General features: G+C 35.9%; 1 protein-coding gene across 1 annotated transcript in view; it reads right to left on the reverse strand.

Moving 5' to 3' along the window:
• Nucleotides 1-14,203: 14,203 nt before the first annotated feature.
• Nucleotides 14,204-21,616, reverse strand: part of DCN (decorin) — a 36,968-nt gene continuing 29,555 nt past the window's right edge. Inside the window, exons 4-8 of the mRNA XM_032688340.1 lie at nucleotides 20,309-20,522; nucleotides 20,007-20,120; nucleotides 18,751-18,844; nucleotides 16,564-16,702; nucleotides 14,204-15,436 (exon numbers count right to left, since the gene is read on the reverse strand). Coding sequence (XP_032544231.1) covers nucleotides 15,242-15,436; nucleotides 16,564-16,702; nucleotides 18,751-18,844; nucleotides 20,007-20,120; nucleotides 20,309-20,522 — 756 coding nt within the window. The 3' untranslated portion in view covers nucleotides 14,204-15,241. The remainder of the gene's footprint in view (nucleotides 15,437-16,563; nucleotides 16,703-18,750; nucleotides 18,845-20,006; nucleotides 20,121-20,308; nucleotides 20,523-21,616) is intronic.

Raw genomic sequence — 21,616 nt, forward strand, 5'->3', positions numbered from 1 at the left:
TTCTATTAACAGAAATACAAAACATGCATATCTTTATAACTTGTATAAAAAATCTTCTTAAGCAAATGTGATGGTATTTTGCAATTAATATATGGTAAAAGGTTGAGCCACACAAAGTTCAGCTGAGACATATTCATTCATATAGTCCTTGTCTTACTGACTGTTTTAAATTAACTATAGAAATTGCACAGTCAAGATGAATAATCACATGCCTTCCAAGGTTAAGATATAAATCAATAGGTTTTCCCTTTTCTTTAAAAAAAATTTTACCATCTCTCCACTCTGTTATTTCTTTCCATTCAGCATAATTTTTATGCTTTCCTAATCTTATTGTTCTGACTCATGATGCTCTCTCCTCATAAACCTCTTTTCAGGAGAACAGGTAGGTATGAAAGCCCAGCAAATGGAGGTAGGGCTTCTTCTGCAACAGAGGGGTAGAGTCTGGGTGGGTGATTTCCTTTGTTTTTCTATCTCTGTTTTTTGTTTTGGGTTGTGATTTTTTTGATAACTCTCAGAAGTCATGTGACAGTCTGTGAATATAGTCTAGCTAATTTTCAAGGAATATGCAAAATAATGCGTAAATTCATCTACGACATCCAAGTTGCAAACTGGTTATGAATACACTTCACACCTGATCATGTCAGGACATATTGATATTACCCCTTTACAAATCCTTTGCTCCAGTTTGTTTTTTTCAAAATTAATTTTCTTCTTATTCCTCATTTATTCAGTCTTCTTTGGTGGGAAATATGATCAAGACCTATTCTCCTCTGATTTTCTTTGGCTCGTGATACATGAACAGAAATATTTCTTTTATGTGATACAAAGTTCCTTTTTATAATTCATATTTTTGTGTCTGGAGATGGTCAAGAAGTCTAGTAGGTTGTAGTGAAAGAATCTGAAAGGAAAACTCACTGCAAGTGTATTAATTTGCAGTGGGCAAGATCTACCCTTCAAATATTGTCAGGTTACAGTGTCATTGTTTTGTCTCTTTGCTCATCAGTGATATCCTCTTTACCTTTTCTCTCTTGTAAAACTGTCTTCTTTATAACTTCTGTGTACTTCTGCATACTTCTGCATAAATGGAAGTGCAATCTATTTGCTTTTAATCCCCTTTTTCCCAAAAAACTCAAGTTACTAAAACCTAATACATATTATCTAATCCAACTGCTTTGTTTTCGTCTTAAACCTGTGCACACATCTGGTACTCAGAACCAAGAGATTTGGGTACCGAACATTAAGAGTAGGATATCTGTATCATAGAATCATATAGCCCCAGAAAAAGTCCTTGTGGAAGTTCTCACATTGCCACATAAAAAAAGTAGTGAGGTTTGTGAGGTTTTTCCACTGATCACTCAAAATTTAAATTAAACGTTGTTCTCAAGATGCAATGAAGGTTAGTTCATTTTAATTGGCTACCTGTAGAAGAAGGTAAAGAATAGGCTGTTCCATGGACAACACGCAGTAAGACGTGAATTATGAAGAGGTAGCATATAAACAAAAATATGATGTTGACTCAAATCTTCAGTAACAATTAGTTAAATGTTTTTGTAAAGTTCTGCAGCATTTTGAAAATACTACTGAAGGCTGACTCACATCAAATGCGTTCCACTAAAAACAATTCAGTTCCAGATTCTGGAGCCTGTAGGTGTTTATTTTTTCATCTGAAAACTTCCTTTCCTGCTAATTGAAATTTTATTTTTTCAGGCTCTACACTGCACTTTCATGTCAAATGGAAAGTGTCAGACCACATACTATAAGCATTACAAAATTTGTGGCAATCTAAGTCCTTCTTTCCTTTCTCCTAAAAAGGAAATACCAGCTCTCGAAATTTACAGAAATGGTAATAGTGTTACAACTTACTAGCAGACCGCAACAGATATTTTAGTTGAGCATGAATGCTTGTTTTTGTCCTTCTGAAAAACTGTTCACTGTTTTGCTTCAAACTTGACTGTGTCTATACTCTAGCTCTGTTATAATCCTCTCCATTTCTTTTCAGACTGTTTTTGTACTACACTGTAGTTAATTTGATTCAAATCGTCAACAGCAAAATTCCTTTGAGTTAATTCAAAGGTTGATCAAAGCTTTTTTATGATAAGGACTACACAGATGAAGGCAAGAGTCTGTTTTTAAAACAAATTCCTTTATATATACTGTATGTTTTGTCATAGCATTCAAAATTTGCTAATCCATGCATAAAAGAAAATCAGGTGTTCCTGGAGCATGAAACAATTCAAACGATTCCATAAAGAATCCAACAGGATCGCAAAAAGTTGTTGAATTCATGAGAAAGTTGTGGTTACAGGTAAAAATTGTAACATCTCTGTATTTTAAACAGTACAGATAATTTATAGGAAAAGAAAGAGCTGGATTTGGCAAACTCGGCTAGTTCACTGCTTGTGGTTTGTATATACTAATGCTGTATCAATATAGACCTCCTTTGAAAATCACTGGGTGCTTAACACCTTCCCCTAATCTAAGCATTAGCAATGTTTGTCTGCATTCACATCACAACAGAGGATGTTACATCATCTATATTCTGCTGTATGACCAGAATGTAGTATTTGGCCTTCTGTTAATTGATGTGACCCTGTATTAAAACAGATCCACTTGGTGATAAATTGTCTTTGCCATGGAAATGGGAGAGTTTGGAGGCACCTAATGTGCAGCTTTTAAAAATACTGCTCAAATCTGGACAAATCTACTCCTACTATGGAAGTCACTGCTGTCCACCAAGTTTGTAAACTCACAAGCAAATAAAGGTTTCCTAGATAATATTTATTATATCATTGACCATCTATTAATATCTATTCTGACACTAGTTGTCACTTAATTCATTACCAACTGAATGCTGTATGAGATTTTTTCATTACTTTCCCTGGGACTGGTGGCATGTCAATATGCTTGAGGTGTTTCTTCTACCTACTTGTAGTCCATGAACAGTAACAACACACTGGTGTTCTGGTATTCTCAGGCTTATGACAATGGGCTGCAAATGAACCAAGGAACTCTTAGGTGGCTTCCTAAGACATTTAAGTACAAATTATCATGACAACCAAGTTTGGAAGTGTTTATCACTAACAAATATTATTTTCCCCTTTAGAAAGAACATGACAGTCTTCATATGATAAAAGTATATCAGTCTGAAGAAAGCACATCTTCTACTCCTCTCCAGATGCAGAGAAACAGTGTTTACTGATTTTTTTTCTTATTTAATTTCCAGCCATTGTCTTATCTGTTTAGTTGTGCTGGAATTTAATTTCCTCATCATAAACTTCATCTTACAACTATCTTCAGCCGTGCTATCTCTGAATCTGTCACTGGTATCTTCAGTGCAACTGTTTTATTTTTACCTTATTACTAACATGGACAGATACACTTTTATATATACTAAAAATTTCTTACTTCTTCATGTCTCATGCTTTTTTTTCACTTTTAATAACATTTTACTTTTCCACTGAAACAAAGTTATGGCTCAAATTGACCTTTTTGGGTGTAATATCAAGAGGGAAGAGGTATTTGAGGACAATCTCCTAAATTCTTCTAAAGTATTCTTATTTTTCCTACATTTTTTCCTCCCAGACAAATTTGCTCATTCATCCTTTTCCTGTTTGGAGACATTGAGCTCCTCTGTAAGACTGGCTGGAAATATGCTTTTGGCCATATTAAATGGCCAGCTTTGGTAACCACAGATTCCAATCCAGTGATTAAATTGTCTTTGTTCTTTATAAAGATGTCCAGAGTGGATTAAACTCATGTTGTAAGCAATACCTTTTGTCTTAGGAATTGTGAAGTGTTGAGAAACTCAATGCTTTAGTATAGGTACTGTAGTACACTTTAGTACATGGCACTGCTAATATCTCAAAAAATCGAATTTCCCATTACAAAAGCTACTTGTTTCTTAAGTTACCCCACCTCATACCTCATTAAGATTGCCTCCACTTCTCTGTGAGATACAGACCATCTATTATTATAAATGGTGTCAGGTGCTGTATCTCACATTTTGGTGCTGAGAGACAGCATGTGTTCTAGGAGTTCAAGCACTCCTTAAGGTCAATGGGATGTAGTAAACAATTATGGAATCTAGGGTATGATTCAGTTCTCAAAAACAGGCATCATAACAGTATTCGGTTGCCTAGGTAGACATCTAATAATATTTGAGAGGCTCTAAGTTAACCAGCTCATCTGTATAGATTATGAGAAAGTACTTTAACACTTGTGCCCTTTTCAAATGGTAGCTGATGACAAAGCAAAGAACCCCACAGTGCTTAATAACAAGGTATCTGCATTTAGGCAATTGCCTGTTAGCAAGGGTTTCAGTCAGGTCATACAAGGGCATCTAACTGCTGTCTGACATATCCAGGGCTGTAAAGCACATCCAAGTGGGTCTGGCTACTATGACTCAGGATTCTGAGAAGACATATCCTATCCTGAAGTAGTAGCAGGAGGCCAGGCACATATAAGCAACCTAGAATGACATTAGACACTTATATTTTGGAACCTTAATTGTGCCCTTGGAGCTCCTGTCCAGGAGACAGTCAGTTTCCTAAGTAATATCCTCACTTTGTGTAAACTGTCTGAATAGTATTTTCACCAACAATTTTCTCTGCAGGCTTCTCTTAGCTGAGTATTCATCAGAATGTCTGCAAAGAAATGCCACAGAAATTCATCCAAGCAAAATGAGATGTACAAGCCTGGAGACAGTCAAGACTATACCCCCACAGGTATTTTCCATTTTCCTACCACCTCTAAAAAAATAATAATAAAAAAGGCAAATTTGGGAATTTTTTGAAAGGTCAAATAAAAATTCAGAAGACAGTTCCCCAATTCTGTTAGATCATTCCCTGAGGCCTCAAAAAAACTGAACAGGGTTTTTTTCTTCAGTCAAGGAAAGCTTTTCAATAGATTTCAAATATAATTGTATAAGTTATACACATGAGAAGGACAGAAACTATTTAAGACATTTTCTGTCACAAGCACTCATAAGCTTTTTTTGAATGGATGTAAAAGTGCTCAAGGTCTAATTTGATATCCATCCAAGCCAAGAATAGGCCAGCTGCACCAACATTTCCCTCATCCTGGAATGTCTTAAGGAGAATACACTACTTCCCAATTAAATTTGTTAACTGCCCATAGATTTTAGACTTCTGTCTACTTAATTTCTTTTTATTTTATCTCTTTTTATATTTTTTGGACTTCAGTAAGCACCTAGCAATTGTATTTGGATAGTTCTGAATCTGTATATTTATACATAGGTGTGTTTGTTTGTTAAATGGTAAACTAGTTTGGACCAAAAACTGGAATGAAAATCTATCCCTTTAGCTTCCCAATAGACTTTTTAATGTTTTCATAATATTTTAAATTACCTTTCTTATATAGATACATTATGCTATACAACAGAAAAGCATTTTGAAAGATGCTGTGCCTTTTTGGAATAGTAATATGAAGCTAACTCAGAGGGAATGTCTTCCCTTCTCTCTTCAAACACTGGATTGTAATGTCTTTTGGATTGTGGGTATGGAAGGTAAAGCATTGCAATCAAATGCTGTAACTCTTCCAAACTCTCAATTGGATCAGAACTCCATAGTATCAGCTGTTCAAAGATTAAAAAAAAACAAACCAAAAAAACCCCTCAGACATAAACTTTACTGTGAAGGGCTGAAGAAAACGTTAGAATTGACTGAGAAGAAAACATAAGGCAAACATTCAAATAGCAAGCAGGTTAACCGCATTTTCAATATTTGGGTAGATCAATGTAAAATATTAATGTCACAAGACAAAATTATCTTATAAAAGCAAATTGATGACTTACCTCCCCTTTAGGCTTTACCTACACCAGTAACCCTCATAATGTCTCTGACACTGTCAGTTTATTCTTTATAGTAGTAATTTATTAGAATGGGCTTTTGTGTGATTCTAGCCCAACCTGAACAATTCCTAGCCAGGATTTGAGACTTACCACTCTCAACAGAGAGTTTAAATGAGGCCACCCTGTTTCATTGGGTAAGAAAGCCTTACAACAGAGATGGGGCAAAATCATGTTCCAGAGGTGGAAAATGGCATGATTTCACTTATTAGTACAAATGCAGCTTCAGACTCTGGAATATAAACCGATCCATCAATAAACAAGTAGACATCGAAGTCCTAAGGTCTGCTGACATGCCCTGATGCACGATTGTATTATTATCGAAATATAATTTCACGGTTTTCACCATTATCTCAAAATTTATGTTTCCATGTGTATGTGTGCGCATATATCACTTTTGCTTTACACTGAAGTTTTGAAGAAGATACATGGATTATTTTTAATTTTCAATAGAGAAACAGATATATTCCAGAAATAACATGATTCCAAGATTTAGCAGAGTAATAACATTTGAGTGGAAAAACTGGTTTCACATCAGACTGCTGACATGAACTTAGCTACAGCAGTACCGGTGAGCAACACTATAATTTAAGTCATTTTCTTATCCCATAGATAACTTCAATAATGTGGGTAGCCAGCTGTGGTATAGAAAAACCATTGCTGCTATTCGATCTCACAAAAATAGAATGAGACCTTCTTGTTTCCAGAGCTGAGGATCACACATTTCTAATAATATTGCTCATGAAGGGAAGGGTTTTGCACTGTGTTTTAGCAGTTAAATCTCTGCAATTATTATGGAACTTTTAGCACAACAATAATTGAATAACCCTGAGACACATAAGATTTGTTTTGTCTCAGATCAGTGACTTTTCTAGGGAATCCACATGAGGGTTGTTCTTTCAGGCAAGTGGGGAATAGATGTGCAGGTGAAAGCCCACAACATTTTCATTCAAACCTCAGTGAAGGGAAGAAGGTGTTTGCTTTATCAATTAGCACAAAATCCTCTTTCTGAAAGCCACCACTAATGACTTGTCATATATTCATGTAAAATATTTTTTAAATGTGTCTTCCAAGGTCTTGGAAAACAATGTTTGGGATCCTAATTAACTCAGGTGATAATGAACATTTTACTCCATGCTTACCCATTGGCCAGCAGCTGTATTTAAGATGAACCCCAGTCCAAGTTGTAGGTAAGCTGTGCCTAGCTTTGTACCTGGCATTATATTACTCACACAATATCTGTTTGACCCTAAACCTGCCTCCTCAGTGGAAATCTGTTGCTGGATGGTTGGGCAGACTTGGTTACAGTCACCAAAACAGCTTTACTCCGCTTCAGTAGGTGCTGTGGGATCGTGCATCTTGCTCCTGAGGTTGCTGCTCTGCCTTGTGTAACTGCTGGCTCCTAGCTTGCCTTCACTTGCACAGCTGCCCTCTCTTGCTGAACTCCAGCAATAAGCTCAGGGAAAGGACAAGGAATTGAGCTTAAACGTAGCTCCTGGACAGTGAGTTGTAGATGTCTAGGTGGACAAAGGTTCTGGAAGATGGTCATGGCAGCAAGAGCCTACTGGTGTACTGAGGGCCCCTATACTGCATATGGAATCACAGAATGGTTTGAGTTGGAAGGGCCAGTTAAAGATCGTCTAGTCCAAGCTCCCTGCAATAAGCAGGGACACTTTCCATGAGACCAGGTTGCTCAAAGCCCAGTCCTACCTGGTTTTGAACACTTCCAGTGATGAGACATCCACAGCTTCTCTGGGCAACCTGTGTATCACCACCCTTTATTTAAAGAATATCTTCCTTCTATCCAACCTAATTCTACACTCTTTCAGATTAAAACCATTGTGCCTTGTCCTGTCACTACAGACCACAGTAAGAAGTCTCTGCCTTTCTTATAAGCCTCCTTTATATAGTGAAAGACTGCAATAATATCTCTCTGTAACCTTCTTTTCTCCAGAACAATTTCAATTCTCTTAACATGTCTTTGCAGAAGGTGTCCCAACCCTCTGACCATTCTTATGGCTCTCCTCTAGGCTCACTCTAACAGCTCTTTCTTCTACTGGGGACCCCAGCACTGTGTGAATAACTGCTGATGGGGGTTTCATGAGAGTGGGGTATAGGAACAAAATCACTCCCCTTGGCCTGCTGGTCACGCTGCTTTTGATGCAGCCCAGGATACATTGGACTTTCTAGGCTACAAGTGTACATTGTTGTTTCATATCCAGTTTTTCATCCACCAGTATCCCAAAGCCCTTTTCTGCAGGACTGATATTAATCTATTTATAACTGAGTATGTTGGGATAACCTCAATCTTCATGAGGTTCACATATGTTCATATACTACCTCATACACTCTCATACTAGCTCAGAAACTGTCCATGAGCTAACCAAGAGGCTTGAATGTTCTTTTATATTCTCTTTCTCACTTGAACTGTCAGGAAGGATAGAGAGGGACTGGAGGCATCCTTGGCTTCGTCTGCTGTAGGTCAGAGCTCTGATAAAAGGAACATCTTCTCCAGTTCTTATTCCTGCTATTTCTTTCTCAGCTCTGCAGAATAATCTAAAATCATTGTGCACTTGCACTGTTTTTCATAGTATGAGCACACTCCGTCTGTCTAAGATGTAGGGAACAAAACAATCCTGTATGTCAGAATTCTAACAAGGAAGTTCAAAGGGAATATTACCACTTCACTGTAATTTAGTCCTTTGACAGCAGTAAAGAGCCTACCTATTTAACTTTTTCCATAACAATCCAATTATCTGTATCTGTTAAAGAGAATTTCGCACAGTCTTCTTTATCTCCTGTAATCTACACATGCATTGACTCCTCTCTATATAAAAAAAATGATTGGCATGTCTTTAAAGAACTTCATGCTGAAAATGAGCAGTAAAGGATAAAAAAATACCCCAAAAGGTTAATCTTTTTGTTTCATTTTTTTGTGATGGCATGATGAAATATTAAGTCACCTGAGGTTTAGGATCTTTCAGTAGCTCTCTTCTAGCCAACACTTCATAGACAGTGCTTTTTTTCAAGACTTCACTGCAATGTATCCACTTTTTCCTTCAAGGTTAGAATGATGTGTAGGGACAAACCTCTGAGGTTTATTCTCAGAAGTGAGTAAGCCTTTTAAAACATGTCAGTCGTCTAGAATTTCTAGCATAGTCAAGCAATGTTTAGAATTACTCTGTCTTTCATGTCAAGATTATTTTATGCATTTTGAAATTTCTTTTATTTTTTTCTACTCTCTGAAATTTTGTTTATTCTTTATAAGCTTTTGATTCCTGCAAAGATTCAATATCTTAAAATTATAAGATTAAAGGATTCAGCAGCAGAATAATTCATGATTAGCTTTAATTGTTTCTGAGTTTTTCTGTTGAAAGGGCTTTCTCACATCCATTTAGTAGCAGACATATGGTCCCTATTTTCCATGTCTTTATACTGGGATTTGAACACTTTCAAAAATTACTCTGTAGAGAAGAACTAGCCTAATTTATCTCAATTAAAGTCTTCATCTGGAAACAATAATGTAACTTGTATAAGCCCAAAGTTTGCAAAAAAAGAAGCCAAATCCTTAAGGCTTTTTTATTCAAATATAATATGTACTTTAATATATTAGTTGAAAATTAATAAGAAGTGTAAGCAGGATTTATCATAAATTATATACTTCAATGCTGTTGAGACAATAACATAAAGAATTGAAAAAATTTTGCTTGATTTCACATTAGATATGAATATAGAACGTTTAGCAGATTATAACCATTTGCACAGAATCACAGAATCGTTTGGGTTGGAAGGGGCCTCTGGAGATCATCTAGGCCAACACCCCTGCCAAAGCAACTTAGAGCAGGTTACACAGGAACACATCCAATTGAGTTTTGAATGTCTGCAGACAGGGAAACTCCACGATCTCCCTGGGCAGCCTGTGTCCAGGGCTCAATGTAAAAAAATCCTTCCTCATGATGAGGTGGAACTTCTTGTGTTTTAGTTTATGGTTATTGCTCCTCATCCTGTCTCTGGACACCACCGAAAAGAGTCCGAAACATCTTTTTGACACCCGCCTTTGTGATACTTGTACACATTCATGAGATCCCCTCTGACCCTTCTCTTCTCCAGACTAAACAGGCCCAGCTCCCTCAGTCTCTCCTCATAAGATAGATTCTCTAGACCCCTAATCATTTTTGTGACCCTTCACTGGACCCTCTCCTTGATTTTGTTGTACTGAGGAGCCTAGAACGGGACACAGTGCTCCAGATGTGACCTCTCTAGGCCAAGTAGAGGGGTAGGATCGCCTCCCTCAGGTTGCTGGCCACACTCTTCCTGATGCATCCGAGGATAACATTGGCCCTCCTGGCTGCAAGGGCACACTGCTGCCTCACGGTCAACGTGTCATCCACCAAAACTCCCAGGTTCTTCTCTGCAGAGCTGCTCTCTAGTAGGCCAGACTCCAACCTCTACTGGTACTTGAGGTTATTCCTCCCCAAGTGCAGGACCCTACACTTGCCCTTGTTGAACCTCATTAGGTTTCTCTCATCCAACTCTCCAGCCAAGCAAAGTCCCACTGAATGGCAGCACAGCCTTCAGGTGATTCAGCCACCCCCTCCAGTTTCGTATCATCAGCAAACTTGCTGATGGTACATTCTAACCCTTCATCCAGGGGGTATACAGAGTAAAGCATATATATTCTACTGTCTGTTCTACCACATTAGGAGCAACACAACCTACCAATTAATATTTGTACATCTAAATAAAATTACATATACCACCAGAAATCATAATTTTCAAGTAGTCATCTTCTCTCCATCTGGGTGTGAGCCAAAAACAGTACCTGGGACAATTCTTTGGATGAAAATTTTCTGGAGGGATGTGATTTAGGCAGTTTTTTGTTTGTTTCTTTAAAAACAGATTTTTATATTTAGACAATGGATGGCACCTTTTGCTTAATTTCCCTTTAAAACTGAGTGACAACCTGTAGCTTTCAATTCCTCTGACTGAAAATATTGGAATTATTTGTGTGGGTAAATGTTGAAAAAATTTGTTTTTCAAAAGCTTCTTCACTATGTTGCTTACTACAGACATATATGTGGATATAGAAATACAACATCACTCTCTCTCATGACACTGCTACAATTTTACTATCAGTTCCCTGCTATCATATAAAAGGATGAATGAATATATATATTATTAAGACAATACCATTTTTCATAGTTTTATCCATTCTTTCTCACAGATTTATGTCCCAGTCAAGCAGGCAGTAGAAGAGCATTAACATTCTTCTGGTCTGCTGATTTAAGACACCCACGTGGAGGTAGTCTCCAAAGCTTTCAAGCAGCATAATGTACACACTGAGTAGGGGAATTGCCTGACAAAGCAGTTTTGAAGAAACCACATCTTTATATCTCAGAAAGAAAAGTGTGGAGTTTAACAGATAAGGTAAACAGCCTTCTGTAATGCCTGTATCCAGACTGATCCTCAAGGCCTTATGGCAGACTAACAGCCCTGAACTTCCAGAGCAGGAAGTAGGGCAGGAGACCAAAGACTGGTTTATGTCACTTAAAATGTAACCATTGAAATACTCTAGCTGTTTTAGTGTTTGAGTTGAGTGTAATTCAAACAGCTAAACAGTTTGTGTTGCTTGTCAGGACATCCACAGATCCTTTGTTCTTTTGCAGATGGAGCTGCTGGAGCATTGTTAAGGTACTGTTTTATGCTAAAATTTATCAACTATTTTTAGTTGCACTATTTCAGTTTGAAGATGACGCACTTAATATTGAACATGTATCTCACAACCCATGTTTCTCCTCCAGTGCTGTGCAACTTGTCACTAACATGCTCTTTAATTTATTTTTCTTTTTATTGAATGAACTACTTTCAACTAAATTAGGCCACCTCTTTTGAAAAAAAAAAAATTGACAGATTTCTGAAGGAAAACTGATTTCAGAACAATGTGTACATTCAGGGAGGATGAGCAAAAACCCATTCTTGTTCAAAGAAAGAGCATTTAACTGTGGGTATACAAAAAGGCTATTGATTTCACAGCTATGCACACCTGACTTAATATAAATATAAAACCGAAACAGCGGAGTATGTGAATTTGTGCACCTTCTTTTCATAAAACCTCATAAACTTCTTTCCTTCTGGTTTTCACTAGAGAACAGTAACTTTGTTATTGTCCCTCAGTGACACTAGATGGCACTTCAGAGTAGTGGTGGGATCAGAAAGTCTGTAATCTCTAGTTATTTTGCATATGACATTAGAGATGCATTAAATTAATGTTTGCTTCAAACAAAAATAATTTCTCAGCTTTCTCTTTTTTTTACATATGACTGCGAGGTAGAAAATTATATCTGTTTTTAGAAAAATAACAAACATAAGTAGAAATAGATTAAAACAGAGTAGTTCTATAGCAGCTCAAGAAACCCAACAACCAAGTTATGGGCCAAAGCTCTGTTTCCAGACCTTGGGCTTAGAGAGTTTGTGGAGGCAACTGAAAGAAACCTATAGTCCTGGAAATTAGAGCAACACATTCATGTCAAGGATTTAAGAGGTGAATCTATCCTGGAAATGAAATTAAATTTAATGTCACCTCAACATCGGCAATCAAAAATACAATGATTGCCCATAACCTGGTGCACTATAAGAGAAACCAGCCCAAAATGGTCACAGCTTTTCCTTCAGTAAAGGATAAGATGCTTTTGGGCTCCACTAGGAAACAAGGGTATTATTCCTTATGTATTTGAGTCCTACAGTTGTGACCATTTTCCGTTTTCATATTTTACAGAGAAATGGAGAATGCACTGTTGGGCCCAAAGGCTTTCTACTTCAGTTCTCTTATTTCTTTCCTCCCAACTGTTTATAGATTTTTTTGTTCTTTTTTTTCTTTCTTTTATTTTTTTCCTTTCCTTATTTTGTTTTTAAGTGGGAGAGCATCTGTTCTATATTTATATGAAAAGCAGTTTTAAAAGTATTTGGCTTCCCGCTTCTTTGAAGTCTCTGCAGATGCTGTGTGTGGATAGGATCCCATCAGTCGAACAATATTAGTGTGGTTGCACAATTTATAGAAAACCAACAGCGTGTTTACCTTTTGAATTTTTCAGGATCTTGCTTAGGTCTCTAGTTATAGGATGTGCTTATTCTGTTTCATTGAGCAAGACTGGGAACAAGGAAATCCCTTCTATCTTTGCAGCCCTTGGTTATTAGCGGGGAATGTATTTTATGGGAGGGGAAAACTTGTGCTTTAGCAGCAAGCAGGGGTAGAGAACATATCATGGGTACTACAGATGACTAGACTCAGATATTTTCTTCTGGACTTAAAGTTCCTTCCAATTTGAAAGTAGAGCCTTACTATGGGAAATTTTAAAACTACAGATGGAGAAATGGAAAGCTTGTGAATATGTTTATATGAAGTTTTAAGTAACATGTAATTGTTATTATCTGCTGTGTGAATCTCTTGCTGTAAATTGTATCTGTATCTGCTAATTTGAACCAGGCACATACAAACACTGTACTTACAATACCTTTGTTCTGTCTTGAAATGCCAGTGTGCAGTTTTCTGCATGAAGTCTCTGTCTTCACAATAGCAAATATCCAAAAAGAAGAACCAAAAGGGAAAAAATCTAACTGATGAATTTCTGGAGGGTTTTCCTTTCAGTGACAGAAAGATATTATGTACTGTTTATTTTATTTAAAAATAACACTCTGAAAATGTGAAGCCCAGAAGAAAAAACCAGAGGCAAGTGGGAGAAATCATTGGCTATTATATGCAGAAGATACCTAGCAAGAGTGCAAATATACTTTTTGAGTGTAATGGCTTTAGTGAGTCATAATTGTTTCCAACTATTTATTACTGAATAAATGACAACTATAAAAAGGCTATATTTGTTTTCTACAGAAAAAAATAAATATGAGGTTTACACACGGAAAAAGTTCCTTGACGCAAAAGATTTTCACACAACTTGCTTTTACTTTAGCTATCACCATGCTGAAGATGTTCAATTTTCAAGACTTAATTTAGGTTCTACTAACACTGTGTTATGCTATCAAAACAAAATGAAAGACAAACACTTTGGAGTTTGCCTGTATTACATTATTCTTTAATATAAATGACATAGAAGTTTTACAAATTAAAGAGATTGACCTTGGAGTATTAAGAGACTGCAGAAGATTCTTTCCAGGTGATGTTTTTGTTGAGTATAGGTTTAGCTTTGTAGATTGACAGTAGGAATGTGCAGCCTACCTTTGATGTGCTTGCTACTCATTGATATGGGTTGAAGAATCCCAATTTAAAGAGGGTTCAAAATCACTCTAAATAGATACTTCTACAAATGATGTCCCAGCAATGTCCATATTTGCACTTATTTCACTTCATATATTTCTATACTTATGATTTTGCTTACAATCTAAATTCCACAAATTTGTCAGATGGAGGAGCCTGCGTATGTCTACTTAACAATTAAAAACTTTGTTTAAACAACAAAAACAGTAAAGGATGCTGAAAAATGTACAATGCAGAACAAGTGAACAGTGAATTGCTATTATTTTTTTTTGTAGATACATACATGGATTGATATCAATTACTAAACCCTTATACCATACTCTGCAAGGCAGTAAAGTCATTAAAACTGCTCTTGTGACTAAGGTGAGAGGGATTTGCACTACAGAAACAGTCATCGAGCTCCAGGTATAGATTACACATTTTTTACTGCAGACTACTCAATACTTTGTTCAATAGGACGATGTTAGGCTAATTTTGAATAGCACTGCTCTAGGAGAATGGTAACCTTTAAAGAATCATGTATACAATAAGAATTTTTTTTATTTTTCCCAAAATAATGACATTAGCAACCACTTTATTTGCCTCTGCTAAATAGATACATTCAGAATTATCTTAGAGTTATAGTGGATATTTTTAAACCTCCAGGGCTTGAAATAAATTTAAAGGAGGTAACTCTCACCTTCTCAAGTCTCAAGATGATTTGAGAGTCTTTTTTCCTCTATTATTTTTGTGTGTGTGTGGCTATAAAAATAACCTCACTCACTATTTTTTTTTCTATATCATAGCTTAACAAATATTTACTCCAAATCTCATATACAGTGGAATCTGAAAACCTGCAGCATTCAGTGAACTGAAAAATGCCACAGAAAGCATGCTGGAAAAGAAGGTTGAAATAAGTCAGTTTAAAGCACAGTCGACAATTCTCTTTGATGTTATGCTTGCTCTTGTACCTCTGTAATGTTTCATTTATTCTACATCAATGAATCATCTCCACTTTAAAGTGAAGTTTCTGGTATTTGGCATTAATTGTTAGCAACGATTTTTTGAACAGGCCTGTAACAAGAGATACTTCAGCTGAAACACAACCGAATCCCGTCTTTAGACACCTATTTGTAATTTCCGATCTGTACTGCAGAGCGTTCATGGATACATCGGAAAGCAGAGGGCTGGATTTCCCAGTACTGCACAGGATTGCTGAAAAGACTCACACCAGAATAGCTAGCCTTTTTGGTGTTGTAGCCAAGGGGGCAAAAGTCGTTGATACCAATGGAAGCAATTTTGTTGTTGTGAAGATAGACCACCTGAAAAGCATGGAAGTACAGAAGTGAGAAATAGAGCTACTGTGTCAAATAAGATAAATTATTTAATATCATTTATCAAAATACATTATTTGATATAATTTATTAAATGCTTGCTATGTTTTTTGCAACATTATACAGAATAACAGTATATCTTTTTTCCCAAACATATCCTTGATTCAGCTCACCTTTTGAAATATCTGCAGTACACTCAATACAATAATTTCTACAAAAAGTGCAGAAACTGCGCAAGGCAATCTAATAACATTACTGTCATTTGGTAATGGTAACCAAATAGGGAGTCAAAGATGTGTAATTATTAATAAAGCACTGTGGCTCAGAAGTACATGCTGTATATAGAGAATGCATTTGATGCTAATTAGTTTCTCTCTGGCTGTAATGCTTTCACTCTCATGAGAGTAACCGTACAGGACTCAAAGCCAAAGTAGTCACTAACTAATGATTTAAAATAGGTGATGAATATTAGTTTGCTCCTGAGTCATAATTTCTGATTAATTTTCCCAAGCTATGCACAAGGGGTGATTTACATTTGGGAGTCTTCATTCTTTGGGAGGTTTCTTTTGTGTAAAATCTTAGTCCAGGTGAAGATTTTAGTTACTTCCAAGAGGCCGTATTTCTAGATATCCAGCCACAAAGACCCTAAAAATACTGCTGAAGTGAAATGCCTATTGTATCTCTTTGCCCTCCTGAAGGCACAACTTTGTGAGATAACAAAGGAAAGGTTTTTGGGAAAGGTTGCAAAATGTCACTGACTAGAAATGAAAAAAAAAATCAGCAGAAGAAATGTTCTTTGAAAGTATTTTTTTGAGTAAAGAGGAAATCAAAGCACACAAAATATCTCATATTTGTTGTGGTCCCTAAGACACACAGAGACAACAAATGTACACCTCCATATCTATATACCTCCATAGCTACTTCCACAAAAATCATAATAAGAGTCTTCCTGTTGTATGAAACCTTTCCACAACAATTCAAGAGTTTATGAAACTTGCATCAAGTTACCTTTTGCACAAATACTGTGTATGTTTCTGTTCAATACTGAATAAACACATAAACATCATTTGGAATCTTTCAACTATTGCTCTCTGAGGTAATATGATAAACTTTACCTGGATGTATTTGTGATCACCCAGTCCACCGGGTACTCTGACAAGTTCATTGTTGTTCAAATGGAGCTCTCTCAGATGAGGTACATTGTTAAGAGAGCCATTCTCAACTGAAGAAATACTGTTGAAACTGAGACCCAATCTAGAAAATAAAAACAAACAAAAACAATAAACCAAAACAAGCAAACAACCCTCCCCCACAACAAACCAACAATAAAAACATGTTAAACTTGCCCTCATAACCATCTTCCTTAGGTTGATTCCTTCTCTACATTACTGTTGTAGAAGAGACCAGACTAATTTTCAGAATTATGTCTGAGCTAGAGTCACCATGGAGTTTAAAGAAATATATTCAAATAAGCTTGGCATCTGATGTGAGTAATCATAATTATCATTATATCATTCAACTTGTACTTATGGTACTGCATCCTCTGAAAGGCCTTTAAAAGACTTGAACAATTTTACAAGAAAATTGAGCAAACAAAAAGGACAAATATTAGCCATCTACTAGCATTCAAGAACTCAAAAGAGAATGAGCAGTAGACCTACACCAAGCTCTTTCATGGAACATTTTACAGTTTAAAATACTTTAACACAATCAGAAAAAATGTCCTGTTTCTCAAAGTTTAACTGTGGTTTAGGGTGCCTATTAGGCTGTTGAGCTTGAGTTGACATATTTCAGGTTATCTGATCCTGTCCTAATATCTCTAAAGACTTAGATGTGTAAATTAAAGCTGGTTTTGGTAGCTTGTTTCTGTGGTACGAGGGGCATGCTGCCTTTAGATCATCCCATATGGTCTCCTGGAGCTCTCACATAGCTCCCTCCTTTCTTCATCTGTCTTCTCTGTTACCTCCAATCCTTGTTGCTCCTTGTTTACCAATCTGTATTCTGCCTTACCTCTCAACTTTGCAAAAGAGAATTTCTGACTGTGCTCAGGTTACTTGCTTAAGCACAGAGCAGAGAGTGGTTTAAGACTTGGTGCCTGCTCTGAGTAGCTCCACATTTCTACACTATGATCAACAGAATATCTTGTTTCTCCGTACAGAACAGCCACAATAGAAGCAGCCCAAGGTTAGACATTTTTATGTCAGCACTTGCTGTGTAAAACTTTATGTCTTCAGATGGACTTTCAACAATTTTGTCCATGAGATGCTACCTGTAATGTTATCCAAGTGTGAATGTGAAAGAGTAGAAAAATTGTCATCTGCAGGACAACTCACACACGCCACAACCCACACCTCCAAATAAATTACTCTCTACTTGAGTAGTTATCATACTGTTTTGGTTTTGGAAGTTTTCTTCATAATTTCTCTGAAGAATGTTACATTCTATACTAAACCTCTGTTATAAACAATAACTGCCTCATAGTCCTCTATCCCATAATTATGGTATTTTTATTTTTTTCATTAAAATAAAAGAACAGAATTTTTTTGAACAGAGATAAGTCTGTGATCAAATATGAAGTTTTAAAGTATTATATCATCAAAATAAATTGTAATAAAGGCCCATTTTACTCTGTTAGCATGTTTTGTGATGTGAACAAATTCAAAAACAATTCCATATAACTACTCTTTGGGAATTCTCCTTACATTTTCCTACAGTTAGAGAAACTTATTCAACAACGTATCCACAGATTAGCAGATTAAAATCAATCTGACAGTGACACTTTTTCATTTTTTTTTTTTAAATCATGTTTCTGGACCCATTGGAGACTTGCCTTTCTTGAGAAGCAAAGAAACCCCTGTTGAAAGCAGTTTTGGTTCACATGTGCTTTTTTCATCAGTTTCCAGGGCAAATTGTATGACCAAGAAAACTGCATAAACCAAAGATGGACATAAAATTAAAGAAATATGATATGATCTAAAAAAAAATTTAATTTTTCTCTTTATCTTTTTTCTTTTCTCCATTTTTTTTATTTGTGTTTTTTTTGTTTACTTTTTGTTTTTTAATAAATCAAATAAACAGTTGTCTTGGACATACATCACTCATAGTTGAAAACAGATGGAAAGTTTTGTTAGAAAAAAAAGTTGGGTTTTTTTTTTTAAATCAGTACACAAACCCTTAGAAGTTTTTCCTGCATCATTGATGATAATGCTCATGAAGTCCAGACTGATGTTCTCTAATTGTGACTGTATGACAATTACAATTTCAACTAATATTTTATGTGAACAGATGAAACTAATTCATACTTTGCCAAGTTGGTGAGTCCAGACAGACTTTCAGCATCAATTTTACTGATTTTGTTGCCATCAAGATGAAGTTCAGTAAGGGATGGAGGAAGGCCTGAAAACAAGAACACCATCAAATTCCTTTTGATTATACTGGATTATTATCATTTTTAAAAAGACTTGTATTATACTGAGGCTCTTTTACAGTTAAAAAAAGACTTTTAATAACATGCTCAAGAACAATTCACTGAATGAAACAAAGAACTTTCACAATCAGGGAAAATTAAAACAGCTAGTAACAATTTATTTAGCATGAAATAAGACCAGACTCCTAAGGTCCTAAGGTCATTACAGAACAGTTAACTCTTGAAAAATACCTCTTGAAATTCTTCCCAGATATGATTTCTAGCCTTCCTGATTGTGTAAATGGGATATGCGTAACAGTGTAAGAGAAAGAATTTTCTTTTTAGACAGGGTATCCACATACATAAATGTACTAACATTTAGCTCCTAGGTATTTAACAAGTAACAGCAGCAGAAAATGCAATTGTAAGGATGAGGTAAAATAACTTTAATAGTTTGCAGATTCTGTTTATCAAGGAAAAAAAAAGGAAACATATTTTACCTATCCAAGGACCCTCAAAGGAACATCCAAAACAGAAAATGTGGGAAGAAAAAAATAACAAGCAGTTTAAACTTTCAAAAAGTTTTCAGCCATTCTAAAATGATCAGTTGGCTGAAGTATGAATAAGTTGAATCTAATTTGTTCTGGATTGCACCATTCTGGTTTGTTTGTTTTATTTTTAAGAGATCACAATGAAGTTGTTCTTATGTCATAGCAATTTGCAATTAAGCACTTATAAAAATAGTAAAGGTTGCTATTTTGTATAGGGAAAGTATTTTTGGCTTCAAATCCACAGACTTGTGGAGGGCTGATTTTATGCTTTTAGAATTTCAGGTAATTCTACATGAGTTCATATCTGCTTAATGTTAATCAGGTTCAACAACCAGGGTTGGAGGTTAAAAACATTCTTCCACTTTATATTTCAGCTATGAGACAAGAAAAGCCAAATAGCATAAAATGGCTTACTTTTTACAGTACACCTCTTGTGGAGCTTCTCATAACAGAGAGACAAAATTTTCCAAACTACTAAGTAGAGTCAACTGATCAAAAAACATAGTCAAGTAATAAATACCGGAAGGACTGGCTCAAAAATCTTCCCCAACTGACTGTAAGTCACTGTGCAAATCTCTGAAATATTAATTGAATTTCTTACCTTTTGGGATGCTAGTAATGTTGGTGTCCGCAATACGGATGTAGGAGAGCCTCTTCATCCCCTGAAAAGCTCCGTTTTCAATGCCTGAACTCTTGATTGGATTGGTGCCTAGTTCTGCCAACAAAACATGGTCATAAGCTGTGATGCAGTGTAGGTACCTATATTCTTCCAGTCAAAACTAATTTGGAGGTACTATTTATTGGAGTGTTTCTTGGCTTTCTACATGAAATCACTGACTGAACTAAAAACAACATCTTTGAAAGATACTGAGTTGCTTTTGTTAAAATTTCTCATGATCATACCTAAGACAATCACTTGATTCAGTCCATTAAAGACAGTTTTCCTCAACTTGGAGATCTCATTCTCATGAGCCCGTATCTCCTGAAGAGACTTCGGCATATTTTCCGGGAGTTCCTTCAGGTTGTTCTTAGACAGGTATAGTCTTTCCAGTTTCTTCAGAGGAGCAAAAGCTAATGGGCTTATTTTGCTGATTTTGTTGTTAACAAGGATCAATGCCTGTGGAGGAATAATGAAGGAGATCTCAGATGATCACAAGGGAAATTACTTTAGGAATGAAGCATTTAAAAATTCATATTATTTTCTAGTGCCTTTTGGCCAGTTTAGTGAGCTGAAGAAAATACAATGCAGTACTAAAGAAAAGAGATTATAAACTTTTGAAACAGTGAAAAATAAAAAGTCCTACAGAACACGTGTTGTTTCATTACTGAGACCACATGCAGCTTCTGTTAGCATCCATAATTTATACCCATGAATAAGTACAACCTTTCCATTTGAAAGCTTTAATGAACAAGACAGTCATAAAAGCCCAAATATTATCATTTTTGTTGGGTTTTTTTTTTCTCATTTTGTTTATTCTGAGGGTATTTTTAAGCCTTGCCCATCATCACACAATCATTCTAACCAGTTTCTCCTGAATAAGAAATTCTATGACTCAATGCAGTGAAGGCACAGCCCATCTTAATAAAAATATACATAGCATCACCTCTTTCCTCTCAGTCTTACTATGACTGCACTTAACAGATTTCTATCTGATAACAGCTTCATTTTTTGCAGAGATATATAAGGGTTTTTTTGTGTTTTTTTTTTTTTTTTTTTTTTATTAGAGTAACTTTGTATGGAAGGGGAAAAATCTGAAGCATCATACTCCAAGTCCTGCAGTTAGGGATCATGGACCATACCCACTTTGCCTTCCATGTAGGTGCCTGATCTAGTTCTCACCACTGTGATATCTAGACTCCAGGTAACTCTAAGCAAATGAGCTCTATACAGCTGAGGGACAAAGGCCTCCATGAAAGCTCTGTTACTTGTAATAGGTGGCTCCACATGTCTCTGAAATTTTACATTATTGCTGAGTCTCTTATTGATTAATCAACCACGACACAAAAAAGGAGGAGAAAGTCCCATTGCTGTCAGAACATAACACACATAATGGAAAGTATTTAATATTATACATACTTGAATGAAACTTATCATTTCATCTGTTTGCTATCTATGTTTTCTGTCTTACAGTGCTGCATGTTAGTTGCAGTGAATTAGGTAGAATGGGCCATGTAAACATAGATATAATATCATAATATCTGCTTTTATTT

Source organism: Chiroxiphia lanceolata, chromosome 5 (assembly GCF_009829145.1).
Source record: "Chiroxiphia lanceolata isolate bChiLan1 chromosome 5, bChiLan1.pri, whole genome shotgun sequence".
NCBI lineage: Eukaryota > Metazoa > Chordata > Aves > Passeriformes > Pipridae > Chiroxiphia > Chiroxiphia lanceolata.